The sequence below is a fragment of the Oreochromis niloticus genome, linkage group LG17 (genome assembly GCF_001858045.2).
Source record: "Oreochromis niloticus isolate F11D_XX linkage group LG17, O_niloticus_UMD_NMBU, whole genome shotgun sequence".
Lineage (NCBI taxonomy): Eukaryota > Metazoa > Chordata > Actinopteri > Cichliformes > Cichlidae > Oreochromis > Oreochromis niloticus.
In genome coordinates, this window is record NC_031981.2 from 32366161 (window position 1) to 32379262 (window position 13102).

General features: G+C 39.3%; 1 protein-coding gene across 1 annotated transcript in view; it reads left to right on the plus strand.

The window, feature by feature from the left end:
• Window positions 1-13102, plus strand: part of LOC100695501 (ephrin type-B receptor 1) — a 121767-nt gene that overhangs the window by 39209 nt on the left and 69456 nt on the right. The window contains exons 4-5 of the mRNA XM_005457133.4: window positions 856-1074; window positions 1182-1362. Of these exons, the coding sequence (XP_005457190.1) occupies window positions 856-1074; window positions 1182-1362 (400 nt within the window). The remainder of the gene's footprint in view (window positions 1-855; window positions 1075-1181; window positions 1363-13102) is intronic.

Here is a 13102-nt window from a genome sequence, read left to right on the forward strand (position 1 = left end):
TGCACCCATCCAAGTGGAAATTCTCTTGTGTGTCAAAATGGTGACCACTGGACATAATTTTCATTTTGAGGAAGTGAACAAACTAACAGGTATGTTGCTATGTGCTGTCACACAACGTAAAGACGGCATACCCAACGCCTTGGGGCTTGAACGTTGTGGTCTTATCAACTAAAACTGCTGGTTCTTAGCTGGAGACCAAGCTCTCATCACCACTTCCAATCCTCAACTCGCAAGACAAGTTGATGTTTAAGGCCTGTGGTGATATAACAGAGGGTAAAGTGCAAGCGGTCATAATGGGACTTCCGGAGTATGATCTTAAATAGCATTTTTGCTGGAAGCTTAAGTGGAAGACAAGAGAAGAGATTTTGTGACGATATTAAGTCAGCAATGGTTTTTATTTTTTAAGCAGATTCCAGAAAGTGTTTGATTACACCTTTCTTATATGTCAGTTCAAAAGAATGAAATCCAAACACTGTACCAGTCCCAAATTGATCAGTAAGTAAAACTGCAACAAAGACTAAAAGTATTCACAAATCATTTTGTAGCCTGAAGCCTTAACCTCCACTCGCTATTAGAATTTAACCCGTATTGACTGAATGTGTTTGTGCTTGTTGAGATTCATAAGTCACCTCTCTACTTAAATGTCACGCTCATGCTCTCATGCATTTGTAATTTCACAGAGCTGTTTAATTTTGCCTGGCCACTGTGGAGGTTTACCGGGGGGGAAAAGATGCAATAACAGCATTTCATAGCATTTGAGCATTAGCGTATTTACCTGATAGGTAGCAATCTAAATCAATAAAGAAAACCTCTGTTAAAAGTTTATCTTTTTTTCCTTCTTTTTCTCTCTGTCAGGTGGACACCATTGCAGCAGATGAGAGTTTCTCCCAGGTCGATTTCGGGGGCAGGCTGATGAAAGTGAACACAGAAGTGAGGAGTTTTGGGCCTCTGTCCAAAGGCAGAGGTTTCCATTTGGCTTTCCAGGACTTAGGTGCTTGCATGTCGCTTCTGGCCGTCAGGGTATTTTACAAGAAATGCCCCAGCATCGTGCAGAACTTTGCTTTCTTCCCAGAGGTATGAAACAGAGCTAATTGAAATCAGTGGTGATTTTTACGAGAGCTTGGCACAGCCATCGGATGGATATTTAAATAGGATTTTTTAATGAATCTTATTTTGTGCAGACGCTGACCGGAGCAGAGTCCACCTCATTAGTCATCGCCAGAGGAAGCTGCATCCCCAACGCTGAGGAAGTAGACGTGCCCATAAAGCTCTACTGTAACGGAGACGGAGAGTGGATGGTACCCATAGGCAGCTGCAGCTGCAAGGCGGGTTATGAACCTGACAATGGCAATGTGTGCCGAGGTAAATCTGTACATTAATGAGGCCGTGCTAGTTCAAACTGAGCTCATAAAAAATGAAGATGAAATGAGAACATCAGCAAATACTGCACCGCATCAGTGCATATCAGAGGTGCTGCTGTGTGGACTGAACTGATAATCTGTTCTCAGATCTCTGCTGATGACCTTGCTACAGCAAACACTTAAACACGCTGCACATGACTTTCTTGTTATTTTGTAGCAAAAGCTAACAATCCAGTATGACAGCAAATCAATAACCAACAAACACGCGTCTAATATTGAGCCCCAGCAAACATGCTACTGCGGCAATCAATACCTCATAGCATACGTTGACCCCCAACATGGAAATTATGTAAACACAGGAAATACTATTTTCATCAAAAACGTGTCAACTTTCTTTGTTTATATGTCTCAAATATATGATTTTTTTATATGAATAGAACTGTATATTTGCTGAGTAAATTCTGGAGGAAATGCTAGTGCTTTATTAGCTCCAGGAGGAAAAAAAGTGTGTCAGCTTTGGCAGAGTTAACTGAATAATTTCATGCGTGTATATATTTTATGCCCAACGGGGCAGCGCATGATGTTCCATATGTTAATGCTTCTAGAGGCAGACTCGGGTGAACGTGGTGCAGAAATAGCTCCTCTTTCCTCCGTGTTCCAAATATCTCTCCCTCCTTTCCATCCTTTTTATATCTGGCCTTGTTCCCCATTTCCTCTCCGAAGTAGTACCCATCATTTCTTATTCTCCCTGGAGAGTCTCATTCATTTTATGTGTGTGTTTGTGTGTGCATGTGCGTGTATATGTGGTGACTTAGTGAGTGTGTGGTGGGCGTGTGAGCGTGTGATGCATGTACATATGGTGAAATGATAAGTGAGGCCGCTTCAGCCCATGTTAATTAGTTTAGCGTGTTCTAGTCAGATTAGTCGACCGCAAATTGGTGGCGAACCTTCACACAGTGTTGGAGAGATAGAAGGGCGTGAGAAAGAATGACGAGAAGGAACAAGTGAAAGGGAAAGAAGAAGCAAAGATAAAGAAAATTAGGGGAAAACCTCTGGAGAAATGAACTGCAAAGTAAGTTTTTTTTTTTTTTAAGAGAACAAACCAAGGACATAAAGGTTAAAACTGTGAGATAAAACAGACTGAATAGTTTTTCTTCCTGCCTCTGGTGAAATGCATGCAAGTACATGGACTGAAATGTCAGCTTAGCCTTTGTTGTCACTCTCTCTTTTTAACAGAAAAACTTGCAGCTTTTGAAGGGGTAAACTAGTCGTGATTCAAAGAAGATGGTGAATAAGTCTGACAGTGTTACAGCTCTATAGAAAAACCACTGCTACAGGACTAAATGATCAGGTTTACAAGATGTTTGCTATATATAAAAAACCCTACAGTGTTTAGCCTTGCAATAATATTAGCCTTGCCCTGTTACAGCGTACACTTGCTATAACCAAAGAATGTTCTCATGAGTTCTTATTACTCCTTATCTGTGTCTATTTAGAGTAATCGTGATAATAGAAATTCAAACTTGAGCCCAATATCCAGAAAAATAATAATTTTTCAATTCAATGAAAGTAAAAAGACTAAATTATAAGGCTCATTTATTTATTTTTGAATAAAGATAGTAGTACTACTACTACTACTAATAACAATAATAATAATAATAATAATAATAATAATAATACTGTATTAAGCTACAACTGTTTCTGTGCTCCTGGCTTGGCACCATATTTACAATGCTGATGACTAATTGGTAAGGTAGGCTGTCACTGTTTCTGTCTTGTTGCTGGTAGAGTTTTCTCTGTTTTAATCTGAGACCTTTCATATTTTTAGACACAAATAATTATGGAAGCCCGTTTCCACCACAAAAAAAAGGTATCCATAACTCGAAATTTCGAGTTATCTTTCTTGAAATTTCGAGCTATTTTCTCGAAATTTTGACATATTAAAAGTAGCTTGAAATGTTGACTTACTTTTCTCAAAACTTTTAGTTAATAACTCGAAATTTAGAGTTAGCGCTGCCAATCAGTAATCTACGTGAATGACGTCATTTCCTAGTTATCCTTTTGTTATTAGCTGAATCACATGATGTTACTATCAGCAAACGTAGACTCGAAAGCGCCAATTTGTTGCGATCCGGTTTTGAGTGCGCATTCCACGTAGATTACTGATTGGGAGAGCTAACTAGAAATTTCGAGGTAATAAGTTGAAATCTTTTTGAAAATATGTCGAAATTTTGAGTTATGGATACTTTTTTTTTAGTGGCGGAAACGGGCTTCCATAGTTAATTGTGTTTTCCTGTTAAATTAAAAATCTCTAACAATGGTACAGACTTATAGACTGATAACTTTTGTTGCCCAACTTCAACATTAAGGTTATTGTGTTAGTAGCAGCTACCTGATACATTAAGAATAACTTATCAGACAGCTAATTTGAGGTAATAGTTAAACAGCTCATGTTACCATGTGCACCAGCCAGATTAGTGTTCATGGTAACTGTTTGATATTTGAATGTTGTTTAAAAAGAAGCTTTATTTACTTCACAAAAGTCTTCATATAGACAAAGCTGTCAGTATTTATGATGCATCTGATAAAATTGTTTAGCATCAATTTGCATCCAAGTATCATTGATACTGACATTTTCAGAATTTTGATTTTGAAAGGTTTGGTAAGTATCACTTCTGATGGCCTCCATATTGCCCTGTGACTGTTACGATAACATATGCCAGACAAAAAAGTTTAGAAAACAGGAATGCTCCAAAACACTAGCTTGTAGTGGTTTTAGCTGTTTCTAAAAAAAAAAAAAAAAAAAATCAGCTGTTTCAGTGATTAGACGTTGCTTCTAGAAGTTTGATTATTAACACTTATCAATGTTTGTTGCTTATGGATTTCAAATTTAAACTTTTTAAGCCTTCATTGTGAGTAGTGTGACTATACAGTATGTTCTTATAGCAGTTCGTGAAATAGTCAATTCCATTTGATTCAGTTTTATGTATAAAGCACCAAATTACAAAAGCAGTCACCCTATGGTGCTTGTAAAGACCACCGAATAATTGAAATAAGAAACCCCAAGAGCCAAATGATCCCCTTGTGCACAAGCTTTTGGCATCAATGGGAAGAAGAATCTCCCTTATGACAGGAAGAAACCTCCGGCAGAACCAGGCTCAGGGAGACTGTGACTGGTTGGGAGTGAGGAGTCATAACCTTTAGTCTACTGATTTGTGTTCCTTAACATTAACATGATTTCCTGAGCATGACTTTTGATCAGTCTGCTCTCATATGTTCTTATTCATGTATATCAGCTTGTAAAGTGCAAAAAAAAGTCTGCATTTGGAGCTTGAAAATCACACCCAAGTTTGAGATTGACACGTCACTTATAAATACACAAGAATATGTTGTTTGGTTAAGTGTAGGCATTTATCTCAGTCGGGTATAGGCACTGAAATGGATTTTTCTAGGGTTCGGCATTAAAATACTACGGGGTTAGGTTAAGAAAAAGATCAGGGTTTGGTTCAAAATACAACATGTGCCATTTCTTCTAAAGCTTTGTTTTCTTCTTTGCCACAATGATGCCTCCCTGCTTTCTCTTAGCAAAATACAAGCTTCTGTGACAAAATATACTTCCTACCAAAATACATTACTTACAAATTCGTGCTCGCTGACACGAAAAAACGTGGCAGTTTGTGTCCGTGAACACGGGAAAATAAATTGCTTTTTCATAAGCAGTCTATTTGAGCTTTTGTTTTTGTTGACTGAAATGTTATACACAGTATATCACACATCCGCACAAGACAGGGTGACTGGATGTTCCCGGAGTCATTGGTTAGTTGTTGTTCTGAGGCAGTCCTCATTCGAAGGACCAAGTCATTTGTAATTCTTATTGTATAATGACGGTTTGAGTACACAAACCAAAGACAGACTTGAGGGACGTGGCTTAACACTCTCTGTGAAGGCTTTTTGAGCTTAAGCAGTGATTTAAAGTGTCGTGGGACAGAGCATGTCCTGTCTGTCTTCCTCAAGCTGGCATCTTTTTGGTGTGCTTTTCTGCCAATCAGCTGATAACAACTTGGCAGGGAGCTGGACTCACTATTAGAACAGATGGTCATCTTTTTGTGTGTGTTTTTGTGCGTGTGTGTAAGGCCACAGAGATGGTGTTTATTTTGCACCAAATCAGCATATTGTGCAAACCATAAGGCAAAATTGGCTCAGCATCAAAGTACATCAAAGTGCGCGTGTGTTTGAGTGCGCGTGTGTCTCTTTTAAGTCAATATTCAAGACCCACACTTGAAATTCACCACACTACAGATGTATGCACTACCAATGAATACACACAAACATCCCCTGCTGTGAACTTTAACAATGCCCTGAGTTTTTCAGACCTGGGGGCTTTTAAAACACTCGCACAAGCACACACATACTCATGCAAGTTTTTAATAATTGATCAGTGAGCCTGTTTGCCAGCTTTAGACAATTGCCATCCGCGTGGTCGCTGTGTGACTCCACACAGCTGGCAAAGGGCACAGGTGGAAAAAAGAGAGGAGCAATCTCTTTCTCTTTGTCCGCTTTTAACACTTCATCTCTGTGTTCCTCTTATCTTTACATCCCTCCTGTCTCTAGAATTTTCTCTCTTTTTCTATTCCACTCTATTTCAGACTTCTTCCGTATCTATAAAGAATTTTCTGCACGATTTGAATCCATTTTTTTTGCTCTCAAAGATAGGAAGTAAGTCCTAAATCTCATATCCCGATAATGATACACTTCACATAGTTCATTTTCTGCAAATTCCATGGATACTTTGTGTAATCACATGGAAAGTATTATTTCTTTCTTTTTACATTTAAATGAAATCATCAAAAATAAAATGTACTCATTCATATGTGAATATTTTTGTCCTTTTTTATTTACAACATCTGGGCAAATGTTTGCCTAAGAATGTAAACATAACATATATCAATATATAAATCAATAACCAATTACTAAAGGCCTAGGATAAAATACTGCTGTATAATATACCAATTAAATGTAAACTGTAGCAACAATATGTCATTTCCCATGTCTCAATAGCTATCATTTCTCCTGTATGCTAAGGAGTTTGGAAAGAAAGTACTTCTGGACTTCTTTAGGTTTCATGAAGACGATTCACTGTTAACCAAGAGGCTACAGTTCGCTTTCTTTCCAATCTCCATAAACTACCATGACCTGCATGGCTGAGAATCTACACACAGTTTCTCTAAATGTCTTTGTAGGCTTTAAATCGTTGCCAGTAGAATAGCCTGTCTGCAAACAGCGACTGCAGAGTGTCCAGTGCACTGTTTAGCTCATACAGCGATGCATCGTGCGTCATTGTTGTTGCAGTGTAGTATGCTACATTGCAGATTTCCTGCAATACTTTGGCCCCAGACTCCTAATATAAACGAGGCAACTCGACTTGTGTACCTGATTTGTGGCATAATTTGCGCAGTATGGTTTCCTGGTCTGTGTCAGACTTTTCATAACCAAATCATGTCCAAGCTAGAGAGATGGCCATAGCTCCTCGATTTGTTTCGGCTGGTCTTTCAGTTTGGAGCTGCCCGGTTTCGTCTTCCTGCACAGGCCTTGCTGATATCCTCTGTGCCTGTATCCACGTGGTGCCGTGGTGACTACTGCAAACGTCATCTAATGCGATGGGAAAATAGCGCTGTAAACAGTATATTTTGTCACAGCCCAAAATAAATGATAGAGTATAATAACTTTGCCATCCGATATATTTCGGCATATGGCATAGCCCTACTCAATGATGTTTTAAATCAGTTATGTCCACAAAAGATTTGTATAGCATACTGACCTTTGCCTGTGATACATGCAGCAGCCATCACCAACTTTATCATACTACTTGAAATGTGAGTTGGATGCTGTTGAATACAATAGAAACAACAGAAATGACAGAATAATGGATTGTTGTTTATCCTACTTGAGTCAGTTCAACCTGCACAAAAACACAAACAGAATTCACTGACATATGCCGGGTTACCAGTTTAAAATCCTTTGACAGAGAGAGAGACAGAAAAGGATAACTCTACACCAGAGATAAGTAATGGAGAGAGGGAGCAAGACTTGTTGCCATGGTGACACGCCCCATGTGTATGAGCAAGGTTTTTGAATAAATGACCTTGACAAGCCAGATGTCTATCTGCTTATTCAACTCAGAACAACACACACACACACACATAAAGAGACGCTGACACTCCTGATGAGATGGCTTTAAAGAAAGGTAAATGTCTGGGTGTGAAGAAACAGACAAACGAGGCAGACATCATTATTAGAAACTGAATGCGGGAGATATATAATGTTTTACAGGTGGGAAAGTAAGCAGGATCGGAACTTCTTTCAGGCTTTCTTTTCTTCATATGAGAACTATGATAGTCTCCCAGAAAAGACTGTCCAATAGTCCGTTCCATTATCTACATTAGTAGAGTCATAGCTTACTATGAAGGCCAGCTTTTCTTTCCAGCTTTGTGTAAGGCAGTATAGGGCAGCTATATGCATTTTGCCATCTGATACTACAAGGATTAATTACGCTTGCTAGATTCCTAGAAGTATTTCATTCTTGCTGAGGGTGGTCAACAAACTACAATGATCCACTGGCTAAACTGCAGCTTAACCGAGGGAAAACAGTGGTAAATAAGGTTACTAATAAAGAACATCCTTTGCATCCCTGTTTTGATTATGGTATGTGATCTGACAACCATTTAGCTTGTCATGATTATGGACATAGCTAACGACTGCTTTGATTATGAGAAATGTTGGTCAAAACCCAACAAAAAATTCAGAACCTTCCCATCCCTGTTTTAATCAGTTCATACTATCTTAATATGCAATCAAATTGTCTTGCTTTACTTAGACATGATAAGGATGCATTATAATAACAAAACTATAAAATTCTTTCGTGTAATACCTTTAATAAACCTTACGATTACATGTCCCAGATAGCATAACAACATTGACTAAGTAATGTATACTGATTATTGGTTAGTGGCTAGCTAGCAGTACAGATTAAAGTTAAGGAGTACTTTTAGATCCTGCTAAGTGCTTGTTAGTCTACCTGGTATCGGCCTTAGTATTTTAGTAGTTCGTCTTGTAATCGGAAGGTTGCCGGGTCGAGCCCCGGCTTGGACAGTCTCGGTCGTTGTGTCCTTGGGTAAGACACTTCACCCATTGCCTACTGGTGGTGGTCAGAGGGCCCGGTGGCGCCAGTGTCCGGCAGCCTCGCCTCTGTCAGTGAGCCCCAGGGCAGCTGTGGCTACAGTGTAGCTTGCCATCACCAGTGTGTGAATGGGTGAATGACTGAATGTAGTGTAAAGCGCTTTGGGGTCCATAGGGACTAAGTAAAGCGCTATAACAAATACAGGCCATTTACCATAGTATGTTTGCACTGTTTACTAAAATGTGTTTTTGGAGGTTAACTGGGAATTTTTAGGATTTCATATTGCTTTATATAACAGCAATGCTGCTAGCCTCTAAGCTGTTCAGTGCCAGTGTTGCCAACTTAGCAACTTTGTCGCTATATTTAGCGAGCTTTCAGACCCTCTTAGCGACTTCTTTTGTAAAACGCGACTAGCGACAAATCTGGCGACTTTTTCTGGTGTTATTGGAGACTTGTGATGACTTTTCGTGAACGCACGTATTGCTCTTACTCTTAACAAGCCCCCCCGGACTGTAACGCAGGGCAGGAGCAGCGGTAACTAGGGATGGGTATTGATAAGATTTTCATGATTCCGATTCCATTTTCGATTCTGTTTAACGATTCGATTCTTTATCGATTCTCTTATCCATCCATCCATCCATCCATCCATTCATTCGCTTCCGCTTATCCTTTTCAGGGTCGCGGGGGGCGCTGGAGCCTATCCCAGCTGTCATAGGGCGAGAGGCGGGGTACGCCCTGGACAGGTCGCCAGTCTGTCGCAGGGCTAACATACAGGGACAGACAACCATTCGCACTCACATTCACTCGCACATTTACACCTAGTGGCAATTTGGATTATCCAATTAACCTATCCCCACAAGCTGCATGTCTTTGGACGGTGGGAGGAAGCCGGAGTACCCGGAGAGAACCCACGCAAACACGGGGAGAACATGCAAACTCCACACAGAAAGACCCCGGCCTGATGGTGGAATTGAACTCAGGACCTTCTTGCTGTGCGGCAACAGTGCTAACCACCGTGCCACCGTGCTGCCCCCGATTCTGCACGATTCTCTTATCGATTCTTTTTAAAAAAGGAGAACACTAAGGTCGATTAGTGTCTAACGGTAGACTGCAGCGAGAACTGCCAGCCAAACTCTGTCTGTCTCTCTCATTATGGTCACCTAAATGCACAGTAATGGCAGGTTTTGTAATAAGGCAGATCGCGCTAACATAATATGCACTGTTAGTTGATTATTTACCTGCCGTATTAACGGGAGAGGACGTGCAAACGTTACCGCTGCTGCTGGGTTGAGATTCACGAGTCCGGAGCGGAATTAAAAACACGACATTCATTTAAGGTTATCGTGTGTTTTGTGAGCAAATGCTTTTGCATATTCGTAGTGTTTCCTCCTTTAAATGAAATATCTACTTTGCAAGTATTGCAAGTTGCCCTGTTGTCATCCGTTCTCGTAAAGTATAACCAAACTTTTTAGCGTTTGAGCCGCCTAGGCGCGCCCTGCCAGGTAAATGACGCTCCGCAACGTGGTGACATCATTCGGGGCGACTGGAATCGATAAGGGAATCGTTTGCAAAAATGGCAAACAATTCCAAGGAATTGAAACAGTGGGAACCGGTTCTCAACAAGAACCGGTTTTCGATACCCATCCCTAGCGGTAACTGTACATTTTTCTTAGTGCATTGATTCTTAAATCAATGCACTAAAACACATCATTCTAATCATTGCAAACTTGAAGCTGTCTGGTGAGGCTAGCTTTGTCCATTTTGTTTGTTGATGGTTAAAAATGTTCTTATTTTACTGTTACTTTAATGGATCACAAGGTTTAAAGCTACTTAAAAGGCACACACAAACACACCAAAAAAGTAATTTCAGGTCACTTTTGCAGGTCCCAAGTCTGGATAAAGGAGGAGGGTTGGAATTATTGAAAACTATACTTGCTAAGAAATATTTAATTTGTAGTTCTAAATATATTCTTAATGCTTTCAGGGTGTTTTTCTACTCACTTTGTCTCTTCCATGTTATTTCTCTCTCCTACAGCGTCTGTTACAATTACATAGGCAGGACCAATTATGCAAATTAGGTGATGACGCCACTTAGCGACTTCTAGCGACTTTTAGGACAGCCAATAGCAATTTTCCTTACTGAGGAGTTGGCAACACTGTTCAGTGCTAGCTAGCTGCTAAGCACTTCTGGGTTTGTTTGTGCAGTTGGTGACATACTTCCTCTTCTCTAAATCATTGCCATAAAATTCAAATGTTGGAAAGCTGTTGGCAGCAATAACAGAAAGATTCAATCAGTCCAAGTGTCATTTTTCTTTGCTTGTTACAAAGAACAAACATTAATATGGATTTCATATTAATAATGGTGTTAGATAGCAGAAATGCTATCTAACGCCTCTGTAAGTTCCAGATGCTAAATGCATCCATCTTTTATATACACTTGGACCAGCTATGGCCTTTATAACATGATATAAAGTATTCCTTCTGTAGTTTCACTATGGTATGTGGCTCATGTAGAAAGTAATTTATAATAAATTAGGTAGACAAAAAACACTTTCCTTTATTGTAAATCATGTTAGAGCAAAAGCATCAGCAAAACCAAGAAACAACAATATAACACGTCTGTGGCAGCAATTCAGTAGAGCAGTACTGTAGAAACATTGAAATGGAAGAATAAAAACAGTATCAGTGTGTTTCTCTTCACCTTATACTCCCAATCTACATTTCTCCCCTTTGTTCCACTTTTTCCCCAATGCTTTTTATTTTTGTCTCTTCAGACATTCCTTTTCATTCCTGACCCTTTCACCTACTGACATTTGATGAAGTGAAACCCTAAGGATTTTCACTTGCTTTCTACTTTGTCTCACTTACTTCTGTCACTCAGTTCATTTTATCATTTGGACTTTACTAAATGCCTCCTTGCACACTCCTCTGTCTTCTACCATAAATCTATGAAACATTTGCATTTTAGTCTTACAGCGCCTAAAGGAGCTCAGGGATAAAGTAAACATTCATTAGAGAGAAGGAAGGAAAACAAAATGCTAAAGATAAATCAAGACTAAAAAACAGAAAAGAAGACTAAAAAACCTCATTTGGTTCGCCTAAGCCTTTTGGCAGAGTTTTCATTTCAGTCTTATTCTTCATTTCACACCTCTCTGTTTCGGCTTTTACTTAAAGTCATACTTCAGGAGGCGTTTGCATTCACAAAGAGACACTTGTGACATCTCACGTGCGAATTAAAAACAGTAATCCTTCTAGGACAGAGTACTCTGACGTAAGATGTAATGTTACATGCTAACATATTAACATGCTACTTTATCTTCCGACAGCAAGTTCAGTTCTCATGGCTTTTTCATATTTTTTTTCTTTACGTATTTTTTAAAATACGTATTTATAAATTTAAATTCATAAATGTGTGCATTTGCTTCAGAGAGCCAGTGATGTGATTGTACAGCAATGCTTCTGGTCGATGACATCATGTTCAGGCTGTTGTTGAGCTTTGTTGAAATTAAAAATGCATGTCAATAATTAAAAATGCATTGGTAAAAAAGAAAAAGGGGGGGGGGTGCATGCATCTATGACATCAGAAAGCTGCTGTTTGGTCATTTATCGACCATGAATTTGTGTGGCTTTGTTAACTTTGTTCACATTTGTACATTAACAGCCCAGATTTCCTTACGTGGATGATTGAGCATGCATAAAGACATGTAGGACGACAGTGCTTTAAGCTTTCCTGCTGAACTGAACAATGTTAAATTGTGTCAGATGTGTGTGTTAACACACATGCAAATGGTGCTGTGTATATATAAAGACTAAGACGTGTAATTTCTCTAAAAGGTCCAGCTTTACCTGCCGTGTCACATCAGACACGTGTTGGAATTTATCAAGCTACAAGCAGTTTCTGCACAGACCTAGATGGCACTTGTTTTCACAATAGTATCCCATTAAATATCCCATCAGTGCTGGTTCTGACCTCCATTACTAACCTGTCTTATTCCAGGTCAGCCTCTTCCCGCTCCTACAGCATCAAATACTGCTATTTTCTTAAAGCTCATAACTCAGAGTTGCGCAGAAGATAGTGATTAGTTTCATTGTGGCAGAAGTCATACAAAGAACTTCGTAAAAGTGTAAAAGGAGCCACACTTGTAACGCTACTGTAATGATTGTCTGTATATGCCCTATCTCCTCCTTAATGGCTGGGCCAATTTGAATGAAACTTTGCACGAACATCATCACACATTAATATCTATATGTAAACAAGAGAAAAGATTTATTATTTAACCACAATTCTTTTGATTTTCATATTCACCCACCTGCAAATGTGATTGTTCACCGTTTGGGGTTTGTTTCAAATGGTTCAGTGTACACCACACGTACGGGACTTAACGGTCACCAAAATTTGTAACTGCAGTGGAATTTTTGTTTGGGCATTGGCTGCTTTTTCCTTTCATTTCCAGTCCAGTCCTTGTACCTGACCATTTTCAGGAGAATGCTTTTTGTTTGTTTGTTTGCTGGTTTGGACACGTAACATTAACTTATGAATCATTTGAACATAAAGCAACTAACT